Genomic DNA, 24,278 nt, shown 5'->3' with positions numbered 1-24,278 from the left:
TGGGAGTCCATCTCCCTCCTCCCTTTACTTGATTGGTGCTCTGAGAGGCTGCAATTTCTGATTGATAGTCGTCAATACACAATCATCATCAAGAGTGCCACACCCTGGATTATCCCTCAGTATAAATACAGGAGTTTGAGATTAGTTAAATGTTAGTTACATACTTCTACAAGGCTTTTTTTTAAAGTGTAGAAAAAGAAAACATTACGATGGCTTCTCAAGTGCGTCAGAACTACCACCAGTACTGTGAGGATGCTGTCAACAAGCAGATAAACATGGAGCTCTATTCCTCCTATGTTTATCTCTCTATGGTGAGTGTTGTGTTTTTTGCCACTTCACAATGGAGACTAACTGATGTAAATTTATGAAATCCTGTGCTGTACCCAGCTCATCTGTTTCTCTCTCTGCCCCCTGCCTCAATCTATGCAGTGAATTAACTTTTAAAGCTATACTATAAAATGATTTATCTTCCTGTGAACTCATTAACAAACTCTCAGCTGTTGCAAGGTACAGCATCATATTCTGAATGTGAATCTTTTTCCTGGGCTCTTGTGAGCTTGGTGAAGTTTATTTGCAATAAATTCTACACAATGTGAGGAACTCAGAATTTGTATCCTCATTCTAAATCACTCCATGGACTTTCCTTACATTGTTGGTTCAATGGGTGATGTCATAAAAATACAGCTGGGCTGTTTAGGAGGGAAGTCAGGAAGTATTCTTTCCCACCAGTGTGGTGGAAATCTGAAACACTTTCTTTCCCAGCCATCCTGCACCTCCACAGGGGGAGGATGGGAAGAAAGTGTTACAAATGTTTCTGCTTCCCTCCTGTTCCTAGTGTTTTTAACCTCTGAATTTTAAATACCAGTTTGTATCCTTCTGTCTTTCCTCCAACTTTTACCACCAATAGATCAAAGAAAGTTAATCATTTGGCTGCACTCAGTGGACTCTCCCTTAACCCCTGTGACCTTCACCAAGCACCTCAAATTCTGAGGGGTTCTCATAACTTTTATTCTGTGGCCTCTGGTTCTCCTACAATGCTTTGATTTGTGTAGACTGTGCCAAATTAATGCTGCTTGTGGTAGTTTTAGTTCCTGGCATAAATATAACCAGTAAAACTCAGCTAGGATTTTCTTTTTTTTTTGTAGGATATGAATTCTGCATTGTGACTAGATCTCTAGTTTAGGAAGTTGCTTTGACTTCCAATACTGCCCTTCAATTAGCCTGTACAAAATATATTGGTCAATAAACAATGATTTATTGGAGTGTGCTACTGGTGACCAGGGTATAAATCTTGTGGCAATTTCTTCACTAATTTCCAGAGCTACAATGAATATTGGGTGCCAAGATTAAGGTTCCAGTTTTGAGCATGTTCAATCAAAGCTGAATTGGTGATTGTGGAATAATGCAGCACAGGAGGCCATTCAGTCCATTGTGCCTCGCTGAATGTTGGGTGGAGTGATACAACTGTGTTCCCATAGCCTGCAAATTTTTGCAAATCACTAAGAGGATGAGACTAGGGAATTAGTAATGGGGAACATAGAGATGGCAGAATATCTGAACAAATATATTGTATTCTTTACAGTAGAGGACAGTAACAAAATTCCAATGCTGGATAGTCAAGGGGCTATAGGTGAGGAACTAATGCAATCACAATCACCTAAGGAGATAGTACTCAGCAGTAAGATAATGGGGCTAAAGACAGATAAATGGACCTGATGGCTTGCTTCCTATGGTCTTGAGAAGTAGCTGCAGGGATTGTGGATGCATTGGTTGTAATTAACCAAAATTCCTTGGATTCTCAGGAGGTCCCTGCAGATTGCAAAACTTTTAATGTAATGACCCTTTTGTGGGGGGGGGGGGGGGAGGAAGAGAAGAGAGAGGCAAACCAAAAGCAGGCAACGATAGACCAGTTGGCCAAATATCTGTGATTGGGAGAATGTTGGAGTCCATTATTAAACTAACAGGATATTTGGCAAAGCAAAATTTGATCAGGCAGAGTCGGCATGGATTTGTGAGGGGATGTCGTGTTTGACAAATTTGCTGGAACTCTTTTTAAGGATGTAACGGACAGGGTGGATAAAGGTGAACCAGTGGATGTGGTGTATTTGGACTTTCAGAAGGCATTTGACAAGGTGCCACATAAGATTACTGCACAAGATTAAAAATTCACAGGCTTTGGGGGTAATATATTAGCATGGATAGAGGATTGGCTAAAGAACTGAGTTGGGATAAATGGATCATTCTCTGGTTGGCAACCAGTATCTAGCAGGGATCAGTGCTTGAACCCCAACTACTTACAATCTATATTACTCAGTCCCTTTTTCCAAGTTGGTAACATAGCCTAGTTTGCTGTTCCTCACATCTGTTGTATTGTCAGTAATGTGTGAGGAGGGGACACAATTCTGCAAAAGGACATCGGCAGGCTAAGTGCCATCATGCACTTTAGCAGAAAAAAAACAAAGCAAATTTTTATTTAAATGGAGCAAGATGGCAAAGTGCCACATTAGTGGGTGGGTTGGGGGTGTGGCAGGTGGCCTCCACTCATTGGAATTCAGAAGAATGAAGTCATATTGAAACATGCAAGATTAAGGGGGCTTGATGGGATGGATGCAGAGAGGATGTTTCCACTGATGGGGGAGACTAGAACTAGAGGGTATTATCTTAGTTTTAAATGGGCAGTCCCTTATTCTGATGAGAAATTTCTTGATGTCAATCTGTGGCATTCGCTGCCTGAGCTGTGGAAAGCTGAGACATTGTCGATTAGTCTTAAATTTATTCTGTTTCTTAAATGATAAGGGATTATGGGGAGCAGGTGGGGAAGTGGAGATGAGACCATGATCAGATCAGCCATGATCTTGAATTGTGGAGCAGGCTCGAGGGGCTGTATGGCCTACTCCTGTTCACAAGAACATGAGAAATAGGAAGTTTCTATTTGACAGTTTCCCTACTGCTGGAGGTGAGATTATCCAATGTCTTTGCCAGGTTAGTTGAGTAGGTGCTAGTTTCCATAATGTACATACAAGTTGAGACTGAGCCCTTGAAAGCAAGAAAAATGAGTTTGGCTTCATGTACAGTGCCTATGATAATGGGACTGCCATGCAATAATCAACTACTCTTCTGATCCCACCACAGTCCTTCTACTTTGACCGGGATGATGTTGCCCTGCGTCACTTTGCTGAGTTCTTCAAGGAGCAGTCACATGAGGAACATGAGCATGCTGAGAAACTGATGGAATTCCAGAATCGACGTGGAGGCCAAATCATCTTGGCGGACATCAAGGTTTGGCTCCATAAACGAGGGGCCTTCTGTCTGGCTCCCCTTAAACTGATTGTTCCCAATACATTCCAAAGCAGTTGGTTCCAATTTACAGCACAGAAACCAGCCATTTGGACAAACTGCTCTCTGCTGGTGATCAGGCTCCAGATGTCATCGTCCCACCTTGCTTTATCCAGCAACGTATCCTTCTATTCCTTTTTCCCCTCATGTACTTATTTAGCTTCCCCTTAAATACATCTATGCTATTCATCTGGTCAATTTGACACCAGTGGTTGATGGCTTAATGCAGTAATTCAATATTCTAACACTGGTTCATGGTAACAGATGTCTGATTGCATTTTTTTGTGCCTAATTTCCTTCAATACTGTCCTGTTTTCTGCTTGTACTATTTGCCACCAGAGGGCACTGCAGTGGGAGAACTTGTAGGTTACCTGTACAGGTGTGCTAGGCCCAGTATAAAAAGCAGGCCACCATGTGTGATCCTCACTCGAGTTACGTTAAATGGATAAGGTTCACTACAGTTCAAGTACAATACATTGCCTTGTGGAGTCATTATCAGAGCATCTAAAGACACAAAATCCTTGTTTAATCCATTGTAAAGGAACTGTGACTTTACTCTTCAGAAACCAGAGCAGGATGAGTGGAGCAATGGTCTGGAGGTGATGCAGAGAGCTCTGCAGATGGAGAAGAATGTGAACCAGAGTTTGCTGGATCTGCATAAACTCTCCACTGGGAGCACTGACCCTCACGTGAGTTCCTAATGCTTCAATGTGGGCTCTTGGGTAAGTTGCTGTCCTTGAACTTAATTTAAAAAGATCTGTGCCCAACAGCTTTGTGTTGGGTCTCTTTTTCAGGGTAGATATTGTAAGTGTCTGATCCCAGCACCCTTTAATACAGCAAGTTTTCATCTAAATGATGCAGTAATTCCATCAATTTCAATTGCACCACTTGACTATCCTCCAGTCCAAGAGGATTAAAATCCAAGCACTCAAGGTGTAAGCTCCAATGTTGCTCGATATCTGCTGCGGGACATAACTAGTTTCTGTCTTTCAGTTGTGTGACTTCCTGGAGACCCACTACTTGGATGAACAAGTGAAGATGATCAAGAAGCTTGGCGATCACATCACCAACCTGAAGAGACTGGGAGCCCTTGAGAATGGCCTGGGAGAGTACCTGTTTGACAAGCACACCCTGGGGGAGAGTGACTGAAGCTTCTGATCAGTACTCGTGTTTATATAATTGTGTGAAACTCTGTCCTACATCGAATGGTGGCTTTGTACAGGCTGAGACCTGGGCTCTTGATGTGAAATGTAATAAACTGTTCAATATTGGACTGGCTTTTGTCTCCTTGCAAGTTTGAGTGGTTGCTTATTCTCCATTTACCAAAACTTGTTTGCAGCACAAGTATTGCACTAGGCTATGCAACAATCATACATTGGTTACAGCATAGGAGGGCATTCAGCCTGTGCTGGCTCTCCAAGAGCACTTCAGCTAGTCCCACTCCCTTGCATTTTCCCTGTAACCCTGCATTTTTTTTCCCTTCACATACTTGTCCAAACCTATGATTGAATCTGTCTCCACCACCCTCGCAGGCAGTGCAATCCAGATATTAACCATTCACTGCATAAGTTTTCCTCAAATCAGCTGTGGTTCTTGTGCCAATTGCCTTAAATCTGTGTCTGCTGGTTCTCGACCCTTCTGCCAGTGCGAACAGTCCTATAATTTTTCTCTTTGCTGGGGTAATGTCAATATATTGACATTTATAGTCATAAAAACAGTAGTAGTCTCCCTTTTGAAGCCTGCACCAACATTCAAGAGGATCATAACTGATCCTTAACACCAGTGTTCATGCTTTTACCCCATAGCCCTTGATGCCTTTTAGGATCAAAATATCTATCTCCTATATATTCAGTGATTGGGCTCTACTACCTTCTGTGGTTAACCGCTTCCCCATCCTGAGTGGAAACATTTCTCATCTCAGTGCTAAATTTCCTACCCCATATCCTGAGCCTGTGACCTATTATTCTCAACTTCCCAGCCAGGGGAACTTCCTCCCCACATCCAGTCTCTCCAAACCAGTCAGAGTTTTATGTCTCAATAAGGTCCCCTTTCACTCGTCTAGTGAATACAAGCCTGGTCAACCCAATCTCTTCATACAACAATCTTTCCATCCAAGGAATCAGTCTGGTGGGACTTTGCTGTGCTTGCTCTTATGGAGACCCAAAACTCTGCACAATACACCAGGTGTAGTTTCACCAAGGCCCTGTGTAATTGTAGTGAGACAACCTTGCTCCTGTACTGTGAAAAATTGGAAATATTATATTTGGTTTTCTCCAAATCTACTAGTGACTAGCTGGGGCCTAAGCACTGATCCCTGTGGTTTCCCACTAGTCACTGCCCACCACCCAGGAAAAGACCTGTTTATTCCAACTGTTTCTATCAATTAACCAATTTTCAATCCATGGCCATATATTGTCCCCAATCCTATGTGCTTTTAATTTTGCACACTAACCTCTTGTGGGACTTTATCAAAGGTCTTCTGAAAATCCAAATACACTACATCCACTGGTTCTCCCTTATCTAATCTCGGTTACATACTCAAAAAAAACTCCAGTAGATATGTCAAACACAGTTTTCATTTCATAAATCCACAGTGACTTTGTCTAATCTCGGTGATATTTTCTAAGTGTCCTTTATCACATTCTATTTCTGATAGGCTAACCGGGCTGTAGTTAACCCGTTTTATTTCTCCCTTTTTAAATAGTGGGGTTACATTTACCACCCTTGAATATGCAGCCACTGTTCCATAATCTCTAGGATTTTGGAAGATGACAACCAATGCATCCACTATTTCCATGGCTGCTACTTTTAGTACTCTGGGATGTAGATTATCAGGCCCTGGGGATTTATCAGCTTTCAGTCCCATTAGTTTCTCCAGCACTATTTAATTAATCATTCCCTTTAATTTCTCTTGCTCACTAGACCCTTAGTTCCTGAGCATTTCTGGGATGTTATTTGTGTCCTCTTTGAAGACAGCTGAAGTATTTAATTGTTCTGCGATTTCCTTGTTCCCTGTTATAAATCATAGAAACATAGAAAATAGGTGCAGGAGTAGGCCATTCGGCCCTTCTAGCCTGCACCACCATTCAATGAGTTCATGGCTGAACATTCAACTTCAGTACCCCCTTCCTGCTTTCTCGCCATACCCCTTGATCCCCCTAGTAGTAAGGACCTCATCTAACTCCTTTTTGAATATATTTAGTGAATTGGCCTCAACAACTTTTTGTGGTAGAGAATTCCACAGGTTCACTACTCTCTGGGTGAAGAAGTTCCTCCGCATCTCGGTCCTAAATGGCTTACCCCTTATCCTTAGACTGTGACCTCTGGTTCTGGACTTCCCCAACATTGGGAACATTCTTCCTGCATCTAACCTGTCTAACCCCGTCAGAATTTTAAATGTTTCTATGAGGTCCCCTCTCATTCTTCTGAACTCCAGTGAATACAAGCCCAGTTGATCCAGTCTTTCTTGATAGGTCAGTCCCGCCATCCCGGGAATCAGTCTGGTGAACCTTCGCTGCACTCCCTCAATAGCAAGAATGTCCTTCCTCAGGTTAGGAGACCAAAACTGTACACAATACTCCAGGTGTGGCCTCACCAATGCCCTGTACAACTGTAGCAACACCTCCCTGCCCCTGTACTCAAATCCCCTTGCTATGAAGGCCAACATGCCATTTGCTTTCTTAACCGCCTGCTGCACCTGCATGCCAACCTTCAATGACTTATGTACCACGACACCCAGGTCTCTTTGCACCTCCCCTTTTCCTAATCTGTCACCATTCAGATAATAGTCTGTCTCTCTGTTATACTTCATCTGCCATGCATTTGCCCACTCACCTAACCTATCCAAGTCGCTCTGCAGCCTCACAGCATCCTCCTCGCAGCTCACACTGCCACCCAACTTAGTGTCATTCGCAAATTTGGAGATACTACATTTAATCCCCTCATCTAAATCATTAATGTACAATGTAAACAGCTGGGGCCCCAGCACAGAACCTTGCGGTACCCCACTAGTCACTGCCTGCCATTCTGAAAAGTACCCATTTACTCCTACTCTTTGCTTCCTGTCTGACAACCAGTTCTCAATCCATGTCAGCACACTACCCCCAATCCCATGTGCTCTAACTTTGCACATCAATCTCTTGTGTGGGACCTTGTCGAACGCCTTCTGAAAGTCCAAATATACCACATCAACTGGTTCTCCCTTGTCCACTCTGCGAGAAACATCCTCAAAAAATTCCAGAAGATTTGTCAAGCATGATTTCCCTTTCACAAATCCATGCTGACTTGGACCTATCATGTCACCTCTTTCCAAATGCACTGCTATGACATCCTTAATAATTGATTCCATCATTTTACCCACTACCGATGTCAGGCTGACCGGTCTATAATTCCCTGTTTTCTCTCTCCCTCCTTTTTTAAAAAGTGGGGTTACATTGGCTACCCTCCACTCTATAGGAACTGATTCAGAGTCAATGGAATGTTGGAAAATGACTGTCAATGCATCCACTATTTCCAAGGCCACCTCCTTAAGTACTCTGGGATGCAGTCCATCAGGCCCTGGGGATTTATCGGCCTTCAATCCCATCAATTTCCCCAATACAATTTCCCGGCTAATAAGGATTTCCCTCAGTTCCTCCTCCTTACTAGACCCCCCGACCCCTTTTATAACCGGAAGATTGTTTGTGTCTTCCTTCGTGAATACCGAACCAAAGTACTTGTTCAATTGGTCCGCCATTTCTTTGTTCCCCGTTATGACTTCCCCTGATTCTGACTGCAGGGGACCTACATTTGTCTTTACTAACCTTTTTCTCTTTACATATCTATAGAAACTTTTGCAATCCGTCTTAATGTTCCCTGCAAGCTTCTTCTCATACTCCATTTTCCCTGCCCTAATCAAACCCTTTGTCCTCCTCTGCTGAGTTCTAAATTTCTCCCAGTCCCCAGGTTCGCTGCTATTTCTGGCCAATTTGTATGCCACTTCCTTGGCTTTAATACTATCCCTGATTTCCCTTGATAGCCACGGTTGAGCCACCTTCCCTTTTTTATTTTTATGCCAGACAGGAATGTACAATTGTTGTACTTCATCCATGCGGTCTCTAAATGTCTGCCATTGCCCATCCACAGTCAACCCCTTAAGTATCATTCACCAATCCATCCCAGCCAATTCACGCCTCATACCTTCAAAGTTAGCCTTCTTTAAGTTCTGAACCATGGTCTCTGAATTAACTGTTTCATTCTCCATCCTAATGCAGAATTCCACCATATTGTGGTCACTCTTCCCCAAGGTGCCTCGCACAACGAGATTGCTAATTAATCCTCTCTCATTACACAACACCCAGTCTAAGATGGCCTCCCCCCTAGTTGGTTCCTTGACATATTGGTCTAAAAAACCATCCCTTATGCACTCCAGGAAATCCTCCTCCACCGTATTGCTTCCAGTTTGGTTAGCCCAATCTATGTGCATATTAAAGTCACCCATTATAACTGCTGCACCTTTATTGCATGCACCCCTAATTTCCTGTTTGATGCCCTCCCGAACATCACTACTACTGTTTGGAGGTCTGTACACAACTCCCACTAACGTTTTTTGCCCTTTGGTGTTCTGTAGCTCTACCCACATAGATTCCACATCATCCAAGCTAATGTCCTTCCTAACTATTGCCTTAATCTCCTCCTTAACCAGCAATGCTACTCCACCTCCTTTTCCTTTTATTTTATCCTTCCTGAATGTTGAATACCCCTGGATGTTGAGTTCCCAGCCCTGATCATCCTGGAGCCACGTCTCCGTAATCCCAATCACATCATATTTGTTAACATCTATTTGCACAGTTAATTCATCCACCTTATTGTGGATACTCCTTGCATTAAGACACAAAGCCTTTAGGCTTGTTTTTTTAACACCCTCTGTCCTTTTAGAATTTTGCTGTACAATGGTCCTTTTTGTTCTTTGCCTTGGGTTTCTCTGCCCTCCACTTTTCCTCATCTCCTTTCTGTCTTTTGCTTTTGCCTCCTTTTTGTTTCCCTCTATCTCCCTGCATTGGTTCCCATCCCCCTGCCATATTAGTTTAACTCCTCCCCAACAGCACTGGCAAACACTCCCCCGAGGACATTGGTTCCGATTCTGCCCAGGTGCATACCGTCCGGATTGTACTGGTCCCACCTCCCCCAGAACCGGTTCCAATGCCCCAGGAATTTGAATCCCTCCCTGCTGCACCATTGCTCAAGCCACGTATTCATCTGAGCTATCCTGCGATTCCTACTCTGACTAGCACGTGGCACTGGTAGCAATCCAGAGATTACTACTTTTGAGGTCCTACTTTTTAAGTTAGCTCCTTAAATTCATTTCGTAGGACCTCATCCCTTTTTTTACCTATGTCGTTGGTACCAACGTGCACCACGACAACTGGCTGTTCTCCCTCCCTTTTTAGAATGTCCTGCACCCGCTCCGAGACATCCTTGACCCTTGCACCAGGGAGGCAACATACCATCCTGGAATCTCGGTTACGGCCGCAGAAACGCCTATCTATTCCCCTTACAATTGAATCCCCTATCACTATCGCTCCCCCACTCTTTTTCCTGCCCTCCTGTGCAACAGAGCCAGCCACGGTGCCATGAACTTGGCTGCTGCTGCCCTCTCCTGATGCGTCATCCCCCCCCCAACAGTACTCAAAGCAGTGTATCTGTTTTGCAGTGGGATGACCACAGGGGACCCCTGCACTACCTTCCTTGCACTACTCTTCCTGCTGGTCTTCCAGTCCCTCGCTGGCTGTGGACCCTTCTCCTGCGGTAAGACCAACTCGCTCCACGTGCTACTCACGTCATTCTCAGCATCGTGGATGCTCCAGAGTGAATCCACCCTCAGCTCCAACTCCGCAACGCGGACCGTCAGGAGCCGGAGGTGGATACACTTCCCGCACATGTAGTCGTCAGGGACACTGGTGTTGTCCCCATGTTCCCACATGGTACAGGAGGAGCATATCACGTGACTGAGCTGTCCTGCCATGACTTAACCCTTAGATACACTTAAATTGGCGACAACAATGTTAAAAGTTACTGACTAATAAAGAAAAAGAAAAACTACTCACCAATCAGCAGCCAATCACTTACCACGTTGGCTGTGACGTCACCTTTTGATTTCTTTCTTCTTCTTTTTTGCCTTCTTTCCCAGCTGGAGCTGCACCGGTACGTCTCTCTCGACTCCCGCCTCTCTCGACGCTCCCCGGACTGCTGAGCCTTTTATAGGCCGCTGCCTCTCTCAACTCCCGCCTCTCCCCGGACTGCTGAGCCTTTTATAGGCTGCTGCCTCTCTCGACTCCCGCCTCTCTCGACGCTCCCCGGACTGCTGAGCCTTTTATAGGCCGCTGCCTCTCTCGACTCCTGCCTCTCTCGACGCTCCCCGGACTGCTGAGTCTTTTATAGGCCGCTGCCTCTCTCGAATCCCGCCTCTCTCGATGCTCCCCGGACTGCTGAGCCTTTTATAGGCCGCTGCCTCTCTCGACGCTCCCCGGACTGCTGAGCCTTTTATAGGCCGCTGCCTCTCTCGACTCCCGCCTCTCTCGACGCTCCCCGGACTGCTGAGCCTTTTATAGGCCACTGCATCTCTCGACGCTCCCCGGAATGCTGAGCCTTTTATAGTCCGCTGCCTCTCTCGACGCTCCCCGGACTGCTGAGCCTTTTATAGGCCGCTGCCTCTCTCGACTCCCGATTCTCTCGACTCTCCCCGGACTGCTGAGCCTTTTATAGGCCGCTGCCTCTCTCGACTCCCGCCTCTGTCCCATCCCATTTGTGACCGTAAAGGACCTACATTTATCTTCACTAGTCATTTTCTTTTTACATACTGGGAGAAATTTTTATAGGTTTTTATGATCCTTGCAAGTTTAGTCTGATACACTATTTCCCCCTCTTAAACAATCTCTTGGTCCTTTTTTGCTGAATACTAAACTGCTTTCAATCTTCAGGCTTGCTACTTTTTCTTGCAACTTTGTGTGACTCCTCTTTGGATCTAATACTATCCTTAATTTCTTTTGTAAACCATGTTTGGGCCACTTTTCCTTTTGTGTTTTGCGTCAGAAAGGAATGTATAATTGTTGCAATTCATGCAGTCGTTCCTTAAATGTTAGCCATTGACTGTCCACCATCATGCTTTTTAATGACTCTTCCCAATCTATCATAGCCATTCCTCATACCTTCGTAGTTTCCTTTGTTTAGATTTAGGACCTAGTTTTGGATTGGACAACTTCACTTTCAAACTTCATGAAGAATTCAATCATGTTATGATCATTCATCCCTAAAGGACCCTGCACAAAAAGACTATTAATTAACCCCTTCTCATTGCACAATACCCAATCTACGATAGCCATTGTTGAAGACCTAATTTCAATTGTACGTATATGTAATGACTCAAAAGTCTGGTTACTGTAAACTCACTCAGGTGCAACCTGATCCATCTTTAGTCCAGCCCAAGAGTGCCAGTGTGACAAAGACACCCAGCTTATATACAGCTGATGAAGCACACATGCTACATGCGTACAGCCCGATGACCTCTGACCGCGGCGCCCTCTGGTGTCTTGTGACTCCCAAGCATTAATACATAAGAGTATATCTTGCAAATTCTATTCATGCATTTCAATCTAACGTTGCAATGATGTAATACAACAGTTGAAAATGTTCACGTTTGTTCAGCCACATAAGGCAGTGGGACCATAGGTACATTTTAGTGTCGTAAAGGAGGCAGAGAGGTTTACATAACACGCTTATGGCACTTGGCACCTCGAGCCTGCTCTGCCATTCAATATAATCATAGCTGATCTGATCTTGGTCTCAAGACTTTCCTATCTGTTCCCCATAATCCTTGACCCCTATTGTTCAAAAATCTATCTATCTATCTCCACCTGGTTGTCAGACAGGAAGCAAAGAGTAGGAGTAATGGGTACTTTTCAGAATGGCAGGCAGTGACTAGTGGGGTACCGCAAGGTTCTGTGCTGGGGCCCCAGCTGTTTACACTGTACATTAATGATTTAGATGAGGGGATTAAATGTAGTATCTCCAAATTTGCGGATGACACTAAGTTGGGTGGCAGTGTGAGCTGCGAGGAGGATGCTGTGAGGCTGCAGAGCGACTTGGATAGGTTAGGTGAGTGGGCAAATGCATGGCAGATGAAGTATAATGTGGATAAATGTGAGGTTATCCACTTTGGTGGTAAAAACAGAGAGACAGACTATTATCTGAATGGTGACAGATTAGGAAAAGGGGAGGTGCAAAGAGACCTGGGTGTCATGGTACATCAGTCATTGAAGGTTGGCATGCAGGTGCAGCAGGCGGTTAAGAAAGCAAATGGCATGTTGGCCTTCATAGCAAGGGGATTTGAGTACAGGGGCAGGGAGGTGTTGCTACAGTTGTACAGGGCATTGGTGAGGCCACACCTGGAGTATTGTGTACAGTTTTGGTCTCCTAACCTGAGGAAGGACATTCTTACTATTGAGGGAGTGCAGCGAAGGTTCACCAGACTGATTCCCGGGATGGCGGGACTGACCTATCAAGAAAGACTGGATCAACTGGGCTTGTATTCACTGGAGTTCAGAAGAATGAGAGGGGACCTCATAGAAACATATAAAATTCTGACGGGGTTAGACAGGTTAGATGCAGGAAGAATGTTCCCAATGTTGGGGAAGTCCAGAACCAGGGGTCACAGTCTAAGGATAAGGGGTAAGCCATTTAGGACCGAGATGCGGAGGAACTTCTTCACCCAGAGAGTGGTGAACCTGTGGAATTCTCTACCACAGAAAGTTGTTGAGGCCAATTCACTAAATATATTCAAAAAGGAGTTAGATGAGGTCCTTACTGCTAGGGGGATCAAGGGGTATGGCGAGAAAGCAGGAATGGGGTACTGAAGTTGCATGTTCAGCCATGAACTCATTGAATGGCGGTGCAGGCTAGAAGGGCCGAATGGCCTACTCCTGCACCTATTTTCTATGTTTCTATGTTTAAATGTCTTCAATAACCCTGCCTCCACACACACACATGCACAGTACTGAGGGAGTGCCGCACTGTCGGAGTGGCAGTACTGAGGGAGCGCCGCACTGTCGGAGGGGCAGTACGAAGGGAGTGCTGCAGTGTTGAGGGGAAGTACTGAGGGAGCATTGCATTGTCAGAGGGGCCGTACTGACAGGGTTCTGCACTGTCGGAGGGGCAGTACTGAGGGATTGCTGCACTGTCAGAGGGGCAGTACTGAGGGATTGCTGCACTGTTGGAGGTGCCATCTTTCAGCTGAGATGCTAAACCATCTGTTCTCTTAGTTGGACATAAAAAATCTCAGAATGCTATTTCGAAGAAGCGCAGGGGGAAGTTCTCTCCGGTGTCCTTGACAATATTTATCCCGCAACCAAAACAGATTATCTGGTCATTAACACACTGCTGAACTTGATTGGTTGTAAAGAGCTCTAAGACATCCTGAGACCATGAAAGGGCTATATAAATGGAATTCTTTCTTCTTTCTAAGACGATAAATGTTCCCAAGGCTGCCACAATGAAGTCCAGGTGCAGGGCGATATTTTGTCTTTTTGGACTGCAGTCCATTTCATTGCTTGTAAAATGTCATGGTAACATAACAAGAACTCAAAATCCCACGGTCCGTGCCACATTCTAACTCCTGTGTGTACAGGTGCTCACTAAACTTGGAAGTGATGGAGTATCTGAGCACTTGCGCTTGTCAAATTCCTCACACACACTGACCATTCACCTGACCTGCTGTCGGTTGCATTGCAGACTCATTGCTCCGTCATTGGATGTTGCATCCACAGATATCTGAAATTTACCAACCCACTGAACCGCACAGAACTATTAAAAAGTCACTGACTCGCACACAACGGAAGATTCAATTAACCTGGGCAAGAGGCCGGCAACAGTGCTGGCCAGCGGGCATTCGAGGTGATCGTTCAGCCCGACTGCCCACCTCTCTTCCGTGGCTACGTTCGCACCTGGGTGTCCCTGGAGATGGAGCATGCGGTGTCCATCGGCACGCTCGCAGCCTTCCGTGAGAGGAGGGACTGGAGTGCATCATCACCTTGGGTATAGAATTTTAATTTAATTTGTTAAGTTTCCTTTAACATCTTTTGTTAAGTTGCAGTCTTTATTGGTTGTGCCCTTTTAAAAAGGGGCCCATTCTTGACTTTAAATTGACAATTACCACCAACAAAAAGAAGAGTCAGCCAATGATGCTCATTCATCAAAGTTCGTGACTGGCTCTGGGAGTTATGGCCCCTCCTCCCTTTACATGATTGGTGCTCTGACAGAGGCTGCAACTTGTGATTGAGTATTGAGGAATGTCACTCACAGCTTGACTGTCACGCTCTGGATTATCCAACAGTATAAAGACAGGAGTATGAAATTAGCTAACTCTTAGCTTCTTGCTTCAACGAGGCATAGATTTTTGGAAAAGCAACTTAGGATGGCTTCTCAAGTGTGTCAGAACTACCACAAGGACTGTGAGGCTGTTGTCAACCAGCAGGTCAACATGGAGCTCTGTTCCTCCTATGTTTATCTCTCCATAGTGAGTTTTGTATTTCTGAGCACTTCACAATGCACCTGTTGCAATGCCAATTTACTAGATTCTGTGCTGTATCTGGCCCACTCCTCACTAGATGCACAGTGAATTCATTTGTTAAAGCTATACTATAATAGAAGTCGGGAAGCAACTTTTCACACGTGTGTTGGAAGTCTGGAACATATTCTCTCTCCTTGCTTCCTGCATTCCACCCACCCAAGGCCGTGGCTGCCTGGGCAAGGTTTTTGATGGGTAAGGGTATCAAGGGATTAGAACATTAAAAAAATAGGAGTAGGCCATTTGGCTGATCTTCTCCTTCAATTCCATCTTCCCACACTATCCCTTGGGCCATAATTTCTTTACTTTCCAAAAATTTGTTGACCTCTGTCTTGAACATACTCAACGACTGAGCATCCACAGCCCTCTGGGGTAGAGAGTTCCATAAATTCATCACCCTCTGAGTGAGGAAATTTCAACTCCTCTCAGTCTTTAATGGCCAACCCCTAATTCTCAGACTGTGACCCCCTGGTTCTAGATTTCCCCAGTTAGGGTAAACATTATTTCTGCATTAATACTGTGAAGCCCCTGAAGAATTTTATTGAATTAGATTTGCACCTCATTCTACTAAACTCTCGAACATTGGCCTAGTCTACTCAATCTTTCCACATAGGGCCATCCCATCATCATTCCAGGAACCAGTCTAGTGTACCTTTGTTGTTCCATCTCTAATTCAAGTATGTCCTTTGTTTGGTAAGGAGACCAGCACTGTACACAATACTTTGGTGAGGACACCCAGAATGTCCTGTATAATTATAGCTAGACTTTTACACAAACTCCAATCCCTTTGTAACAAAAGCTCACAAACCATTTGCTTTCCCAATTACTTGCTGGATAAATGGAGTTAAGCTGCAGATCTGACCAAATTGAATGGTGGAACTGGTTTGAGGGGCTGAATGGCCAATCCTGTTCCTAATGTTCTTGAACTCCTCACTTTAGTTACCAGTTTTTGCCCTTCTGTCTTTTTTTTCTCTAACTCCCTTTTGCTTTATTAGTGGTAAAGCCTTCAGCCATTTCCCCCCTACTCGGTGGAACTCTCCCTTAACCCCTCTGCTTCCCTACCTTGACCTTCATTGATGACCTCAAGCTGAGGGGTGGTATCTGGTTGTCCGCTGGAATGCCTTGATGTTTAGTTTTGAAGGTGCCAAATGAATGCTGTGTGGTTTTGGCTCCACGGGATGAATGTAGCCAGTAACACTTGGGCCAGATGTACTATGTGAATTGTGTGCTGTGACTAGATCTCTACTTTAAGGGCTTTGCTTCTAGTTCCGGTCGTGCCCCTTGGCTAGTCTGTACAAAATGGATCTTGGTCAATAAACCATGATTGGAATGGTACTGTTAATAATAATCATTCACTAATTTCTAAACCTACACTTGAGCATTGGGTGCCAAGATTAAGGTTATAGTTTTGAGCATGTTCTATCAAAGCTGAATTGGTAACCATGGGATGATGTAGCATTGAAGGAGGCCATTCGGCCCATCCTGCCCATGCTGACTGTTGGGTGGAGCTATCCAACTAGTTCCACTCCCCTGCTCTATCCCATAGCCCTGCAAATTTGTCCCTATTATGTCTATTTTTTGTTTAAGCTGTTGCCATTTAATTTACTGCCATCATCCTTTCAAGCACCCGATGTATTTATTAAAAAAAAAAGTTGTCTCTTGTTGCCTCTGTTCCTTTCGCCAATCACATTTGATTTTCCATTATCCAGCTTCCCTACTGCTCGGGGATTATCCACTCTCTACCACATTAGTGAAGTCAGTCGGCTGGTGCTAGCTTGTGTAACATTGTACATTGAAATTCAGGGAGATATTGAACCCTTTGAAGGAAGCAAAATTGAGTTTGGCTTTGTGTACAATACCCACAATAATGGATCTGTCATGTGATACCCAACTACTCTTCTGATCCCTCTGCAGTCCTTCTACTTTGACCGGGATGATGTTACCCTGCGTCACTTTGCTGAGTTCTTCAAGGACCAGTCACATGAGGAACGTGAGCATGCTGAGAAACTGATGGAATTCCAGAATCGGCGTGGAGGCCGCATCATCTTGGCAGACATCAAGGTTTGGCTCCATAAACAATGGGCCTTCTGTCTGGCTCCCCTTAGACTGATTGCTCCCAATACATTTTAAAGCAGATGGTTCCAATTTATAGCACAGAAACCAGCCATTTGGACAAACTGGTCTGTGCTGGTGATCAGACTCTAGATGTCTCCTCCCACCTTGCTTTATCCAGCAACATATCCTTCTATTTCCTTTTCCCTCATGTACTTATTTAGCTCCCCCTTAAATACATCTATGCTATTCACCTGATCAATTTGACTCCAGTGGTTGATGGCTTAATGTAGTAATTCTATATTCTAACACATTGGTTCATGGTATCCTTGACTTCTGATTTGTTTTTTTCATCCCTAATTCCTTCAATACTTGTTTGTTTAATCCATTGTAAAGGAACTGTGACTTTCCTCTTCAGAAACCAGAGCAGGATGAGTGGAGCAATGGTCTGGAGGCCATGCTGAGAGCTCTGCAGATGGAGAAGAATGTGAACCGAGTCTGCTGGATCTGCACAAACTCTCCACTGGGTGCACCGACCCTCATGTAAGTTCCTCATGTGGGGTTCTGGGTAAGTTGGAGGTGGTGGAACCTTGCTGTCCTTGAGCCTACTACAAAAATCTCTGCTCAATAGCTTCATGATGGGGTTTTTTTTTGGTGGGTGGGGGGAGCGGTCGGGACAGGAGGCTGGCCCACTGTGGACATTGACGAGTAAATGTATCCCAGCAACTATCGTGCAGCACGTTTAATCTAAATGATGCAGCAATTCCATTGATTTCAATTGCACCACTTGACTATCCTCCAGTTCAAGAGGATTAAAATCCAAACTCTCGATGGGTAAGCTCTGATGTTCCTTGATATCTGCTCCTGGTCACAACTAGTTTCCCTCTTTTCTCCTTCTGTTGTGACACTTCCTGGAGACACACTACTTGGATGAACAAGTGAAGATGATCAAGAAGCTTGGAGATCACATCACCAACTTGAAGAGACTGAGCCCCTGAAAATGGCATGGGGAAGTATCTGTTTGATAAGCACACCCTGGGGGAAAGTGATTGAACTGACTGCGAGAAACAAGCTTAGTACGAGTGTTTATATAATTGTGTGTGAGACTCTGTCCTGTAGAGAATGACAGCCTGTGACTTTATACATGGTGTGAGACTTGGCCTCGTGATTTGAAATTAAATAAACTGTTCAGAAAAGGACGGGATTTTGTATCATTGTAAATTTGAGTGAGTGGTTGCTTATTTTCAGACTAATGTCAGCCCAGAATTACACTGGGCTATGTAATCACTTTATTGTTCCTCTTCCCTTCTGGTGTATGTCTGATTTGTTGAGCTGCATCGTTAGGGTATCGTGTTGAAGATGTCATTCCAATTCTGTGCATCCATTGAGAGTAAATTATTTGGTGCATTTCAGTGATTGTTGCAATGCTGTAATCCAACAATTTGCTTTGATGTAGTACCTGTAAAATGTCCTGAACCACATACGGGAATGGGACAGTTACCCAGAAGCATAGGCCAAGAGGTATGCTCTCTGGGAGTCGATGATTATGGGGAGCATGCAGGAAAGTGAAGTTGAGGCCAAGGTCAGCTGTGATCTTACTGAATAGTGCAGCAGGCTCGAGGGGCCAAATGGCCAACTCCTGCTCCTATTTCTTAAGTAGATAGCATTTAGGGAGGGGACTCTACAGTAGGGATCCAAGGCAGCTGAATACAAGTAACTGCTCCCACTAGTGATGAATATTCTCTCTGCCCTTTGTATCAATGGCAAAAATTTAACCCCTCACTACAACAAAATGTCAGCTGCTGTCATGTTTAATGCATGGAGAGTTTTCCAGTCCATTAGCGTTTAACCAGTTCATTCCAAATGAACACTTCCAGTTTAGGTATTTATTTAAAGTAAGCTACCAATGCCGCTCTGAGTTACTCCTGTAGAATACACTGCACGTCACCCACTCAACCAAACTCATCGTTGCTATTGATTTTCTCGTCAGCGTTGTGGGCAAAGTAGCACAGAATGCTGATCTCCACACCCACTCTCTGAGCTTATTGAGTGAGCCATGCTGCTAGGGGGCAAGGGAAGTACAATTGGGTGACTGGGAAATCTACCCTCAACTTCACATTTACATGAACTAATTTGAGAAAATTAGTTCAGAACTGCAGGGAGTGCAATGAAATTTCAGTTGTGTCATTCCATGTTATTGCATCTCAAAGAAGTTTCCAGTCAACATATAGTAATTAGTAGTATCTGGTGCTCACGGATTGGTCAATGAATATGACCCTGTGATGTCCATCAGTTTGCTTGAAGCCCTTTGTGACTGCAGGACATTCACTGCATAGAACCATAGAAAATAGGTGCAGGAGTAGGCCATTCGGCCCTTCGAGCCTACACCATCATTCAATAAGATCATGACAGATCATTCACCTCAGTACCCCTTTACTGCTTTCTCTCCATACCCCTTGATCTCTTCAGCCGTAAAGTCCATATCTAAGTCCCTCATGAATATATCCAATGAACCGGCATTAACCATTCTCGGTGGTAGTGAATTCCACAGGTTAACAATTCTCAAGAAGTTTCTCCTCATCTCCTTTCTAAATGGCTTACCCCTTATCCTTAGACTATGTCCCCTGATTCTGGACTTCCTCAACATTGGGAACATTCTTCCTGCATCTAACCTGTCCAGTCCCGTCAGGACTTTATATGCTTCTGAGATCCCCTCTCATCTTTCTAAACTCCAGTGAATACAGGCCTAGTCGATCCAGTCTCTCCTCATATGTCAGTCCTGCTATTGCGAGAATCAGTCTGGTGAACCTTCGCTGCACTCCCTCAACAGCAAGATTAGGAGACAAAAACGGAACACAATATTCCAGGTGAGGCCTCACTAAGGCCCTGTATAACTGCAGTACGACCTCACTGCTCCTTCGATCAATACAACTGTAAATACACGGACACATGTTTGATTCAGGTGAGTCAACTGTGCTCATTGGTGGTATCTCCCCCGAAAGTGCAGTGCCTGTGGTGTGATTGGTGGCTCAGGATCTCAATCACTGTCGCCTCCTCGGCCCCATCTAAAGCAGAGTTTTAATCCAAGGGAATACCTCTCATCAGCTAATCCAGGACTGAACCACTTCTGCATTGAAACCAGACGTCACGGCTTTGGATCTCCGACAAAGGCCAACGACCAGAGGGGAGAGATGAGGACGATTATTTTTACGCAGCGAGTTGTTGTGATCCGGAACGCGCTGCCTGAAAGGGCAGTGGAATCAGATGCAACAGTAACTTTGAAGAGGGAGTTGCATATATACTCGACATAAATTGCAGGGATATGGGGATGGAGGTGAGGAGTGGGACTAATTGGATCGCTCTTTCAAAGTGCCTGCACAGGCACAATGGGCCAAATGGCCTCTTTCTGTGCTGATAGAATCTATGATGAGCCAGACAGTTAGAGCACTTCTGAGCCTCATCATTTCAATCAGATTTAAATATTTTTTCGCCTCACTGAAAGTCGACTGTAAAAGGACACGTCTAACACACCAAATTGAGGCGCAAGAAAAGACCAGCTGGTCCATGAAGCCTGCCCCAAAACACGCTGGAGCAAATCCTAGAATCATAGAATGGTTACAGCACAGAGGGAGGCCATTCAGCCCATCGAGCCCGTGCCGGCTCTCTGCAAAAGCGCTTCAGCTAGTCCCACTTCTGCGACCTTTCCCCGCAGCTTTGCTATTAATTGTTCCTACAGGTACTTATCTAATTCCCTTTTGAAAGCCACGATTGAGTCTACCTCCACCACCCTCTCGGGCATTGCATTCCAGATCCCAACCACTCGCTGTGTAAACATATCGCCTTTGGTTCTTTTGCCAGTCACTTTAAATCTGTGTCCTCTGGTTCTCGACCCTTCCGCCAATGGGAACAGTTACTGACTGTCGACTCTGTCCAGACACCTCATGATTTTGAATCCCTCTATCAAATGGAGATGTGTCTGTGGGTGACAATGTGTTCAGTAATGTTCACTCCCTCTCATTCTCACTCACTATATTGAATTTTACCAGGCATCATTCCATGAGAATAAAAATGACACATTGTTGATGCCCCCAAGTAGCCGATCCTCAGACACATGCCCATTCTCTATATTCGAACTGGGGGCAGTTCACACCATCCACAGGATGGAATTCTCATTCCACTGGCCAATGGTTGGTTTGTAAATGCACCAAGATGACTTGATCGCTTTGAATATTGTCTCAGTGCCACAGAAACTTGCAAGTAACAAACTTGGCCAGATTATGAAAAACCCCTTCGGCAAAAGTAGAAAATTATCATATCATTCAAGTGAGAGCATTCAACAATGGCACACTTTCAGATTTGAAGATGTTCAAGGAACCCAAAGGCAGTGACATCACTGAGGCTGATCTCCCCCTGCCCCCTCCTCCAAACCCCCTCTCCTTTGTTAATTGGTGCCTGAATTCAGGGAAGATTCCTGATTGGCTCTCAGGGATTGTCAATCATCGATGGTGATGTCATACCCTGTTTGAATGCAGCTGTTCCAATAGTATAAATACAGGAGCTTGTGCAATCACAGAGTGATTTCTAGATCTGTGCAGGTGATAGTGAAATATATATTGTGAAGATTGCTTCCCAAGTGTGTCAGAACTACCTCAAGGACTGTGAGGCAGCTGTCAACAAGCAGATCAACATGGAGCTCTGTTCCTCCTATGTTTACCTCTCCATGGTGAGTTGTGTATTCCTTGTTGCTGCATTCTGAAAAGTTGTTAATTCTCCAGTTCAATGAACTGGCTTTAAGTTGTTTTTCTCTGGACTTCCTTTCCTGATGGAGAAGAGTCTTTGGGTAGTGAGCACTTCAGGTGTGTAATACAGGGAGATCTTGTTGATTTAATGGACTGCTACCTGTTGCAGCTACCCTCTATTGAAGTTTAATATCTGAAACCAGCCCAGCTGCTGCCTGAGTGTGTGACAGAAGAGCACAAACCTGGTCAGGGGCCTGTTGTTCAGTTTCAGTGGGGGGACTGTAGTGAGTGAAATGTGGGCAGGTCCTCCGAGTGTTCTTATTGGAGGTGAAGTACTGAGAATCCTGGTGTTGGAGCCTTGCTCAATGTGCTGAGATCTCTATCACACTATTGCTGTGTAAACTATTGGAGTGGAGGATTTTTCTCACTCCTTGCCCAAACTTGGACTAGAATGGAAGAATAATAATTTCTATAATGCCTTTCACTACCTTGGCAACAAAACACATTGGGACATTCCAATGAAGTAGTTACCTGTTATGTGGGAAATGCAGCAGCCAATTAGTGCACAGTAAGCTCCCACAAACTGCAATGAGATAATGATCAGATCATCTATTTTAGTGGTGTTGGTTGAGGGATAAATATTGGCCAGGACACTGCAGAGAGCTCCCTGCAGTAGTACTGAGAACATCGAACAGGCTTGAGGGGCCAATGGCCTATTCCTGTCATTCACTAAGATCATTGCTGATCTTGTACTGCAACTCCACTTCCTGCACTGTCCCCAGATCCCTTGGTATCTAAAAAATTCGCTCTTTCTCTTTTCCTCTTACTCTTTCTCTTTCTTGTGCATATACTGAGCCTCTGCAGCTCCTGGGGTAGAGAATGCCAAAGAGTCCCACCCTGAGTGAAGAAATTCCTCCTCACCTCTGACCTCAATAACTGACCCCTGGTTCTCGACTCACCAGCAAGGGGAACCATTCTCCCTGCATCTAATCCTTCAAGCCCTGTAAGAATTGTGTATGTTTCTAATGAGATCACCTCTAATCCTTCTAAACTCTAGAATAGAGGTCTAGTCTGCTCAATCTCTCCTCCTTAATCTTTCACATCCACCTGATGACTGACACACTCTTGTGTGAATGACAGAAAGTAGAGGAGGTATTGCTTATCCAGGAGTGGAATTTAGTTTGATTGGACATGAAATATCCTGAACTTTAGGTTTATAGGTTCATCCAGCAAAGAAAAATTTTCATCGTGCTATAGGGAGGTGAGGCTCAACTCTGATTGATGAAGTCAATGGCATTTTGCTAGTTTACAAATGGTGTCTATTTTTGAAGGATTAAGAATTCACTAACTAGGGAAAAAATAACTCTGCATTGTATATGAAGATCAAGGTCTAAAGAAGCTGTTTTAAATTCTTTCTGCAGTCCTTCTACTTTGACCGGGATGATGTTGCCCTGCGTCACTTTGCTGAGTTCTTCAAGGAGCAGTCACATGAGGAAAGTGAGCATGCTGAGAAACTGATGGAATTCTAGAATCGCCGTGGAGGACGGATCATCTTGTCTGACATCAAGGTTCAGTTCAATAAACTAGTGGCCTTCTGTCTGGATACCTTTGGACCTGATTGTTTCAAATACCTCCGAAAGCAATTGGTTCCATGGTTGTGGTAGTGTAATGCATTATTTCTATATTCCTATGACACATTGTTTATGGTAACATCGATGTCTCGTTGCTTTTTCAAACCCCTATTTTCCTTGTACTGTCTGGTGTATTTTGTTTGTTCCATTGTAAGTGAACTGCCTGTGACTTTCCTCTTCAGAAACCAGAGCAGGATGAGTGGAGCAATGGTCTGGAAGTGATGCAGAGAGCTCTGCAGATGCAGAAGAATGTCAACCAGAGTCTGCTGGATCTGCACAAACTCTCCACTGGGAGCACTGACCCTCATGTAAATTCCTCATGTGGGTTTCTGGGTAAGTTGAAGGTAGTGGAACATTGCTGTCCGTGAGCTGTTTCAAAAGATCTCAGAACAATAGCTTTGTTTTTGGGGAGGGTTTCTCCTGGGTTCTTCAGGGGGTGGGGAGAGGACCGGGAAGTTGGCCGACTGTGGACATTGAGAAGTAAATGTGTCCCAACGTTTCCAGGATCTGAGCTCACATTATACAGGAGTTAGTCGATCATTAGAGCAAATATACGTCAATCTCAATTGCCCGACCTGATCCTTCTCCACTCCTCGAGAATTAAAATCCTAACGCGAGGGAATGCTCTGATGTTCGTTGATATCTGCTACTGGCCATAACTAGTTTCCCTCTTTTCTCTTTCAGTTGTGTGACTTCCTGGAGACCCACTACTTGGATGAACAAGTGAAGATGATCAAGAAGCTTGGAGATCACATCACCAACCTGAAGAGACTGGGAGCCCCTGAGAATGGCCTGGGAGAGTACCTGTTTGACAAGCACACCCTGGGGGAGAGTGACTAAACTAACTGATGGGATCAAGCTTATTTTGTTTATTACTTGTATTTATATAATCAGGCCCCTGTCCTGTCAGGAATGAAGGCT

General features: G+C 44.6%; 2 protein-coding genes across 2 annotated transcripts; both read left to right on the top strand.

Moving 5' to 3' along the window:
• Nucleotides 1-209: 209 nt before the first annotated feature.
• On the top strand, nucleotides 210-4,485 carry LOC139262622 (ferritin heavy chain, oocyte isoform-like). Its single transcript, XM_070877773.1, has 4 exons — nucleotides 210-311; nucleotides 3,133-3,279; nucleotides 3,900-4,025; nucleotides 4,330-4,485. Exons 1-4 carry the CDS (start codon nucleotides 210-212, stop codon nucleotides 4,483-4,485), a joined length of 531 nt encoding a protein of 176 aa, XP_070733874.1.
• A 10,297-nt stretch (nucleotides 4,486-14,782) lies between these two features.
• Nucleotides 14,783-24,197, top strand: LOC139262621 (ferritin heavy chain, oocyte isoform-like). The gene is made up of 4 exons (XM_070877772.1): nucleotides 14,783-14,884; nucleotides 16,850-16,996; nucleotides 23,540-23,665; nucleotides 24,042-24,197. Exons 1-4 carry the CDS (start codon nucleotides 14,783-14,785, stop codon nucleotides 24,195-24,197), a joined length of 531 nt encoding a protein of 176 aa, XP_070733873.1.
• The last annotated feature ends 81 nt before the right edge of the window (nucleotides 24,198-24,278 follow it).

The sequence above is a fragment of the Pristiophorus japonicus genome, chromosome 4 (assembly GCF_044704955.1).
Source record: "Pristiophorus japonicus isolate sPriJap1 chromosome 4, sPriJap1.hap1, whole genome shotgun sequence".
NCBI classification, from domain to species: domain Eukaryota; kingdom Metazoa; phylum Chordata; class Chondrichthyes; family Pristiophoridae; genus Pristiophorus; species Pristiophorus japonicus.
The sequence above is the reverse complement of the archived record's forward strand: the minus strand, read 5'-3'. Positions and strand labels throughout refer to the sequence as shown.

Bases quoted from the DNA above. Each gene is read 5' to 3' on its own strand.
- LOC139262622 (XM_070877773.1), top strand. From the start codon at position 210: ATGGCTTCTCAAGTGCGTCAGAACTACCACCAGTACTGTGAGGATGCT. The intron at 312-3,132 runs GTGAGTGTTGTG...ATCCCACCACAG, and splicing joins CCTATGTTTATCTCTCTATG to TCCTTCTACTTTGACCGGGA. The intron at 3,280-3,899 runs GTTTGGCTCCAT...TTTACTCTTCAG, and splicing joins TCATCTTGGCGGACATCAAG to AAACCAGAGCAGGATGAGTG.
- LOC139262621 (XM_070877772.1), top strand. From the start codon at position 14,783: ATGGCTTCTCAAGTGTGTCAGAACTACCACAAGGACTGTGAGGCTGTT. The intron at 16,997-23,539 runs GTTTGGCTCCAT...TTTCCTCTTCAG, and splicing joins TCATCTTGGCAGACATCAAG to AAACCAGAGCAGGATGAGTG. The intron at 23,666-24,041 runs GTAAATTCCTCA...TTTCTCTTTCAG, and splicing joins CTGGGAGCACTGACCCTCAT to TTGTGTGACTTCCTGGAGAC.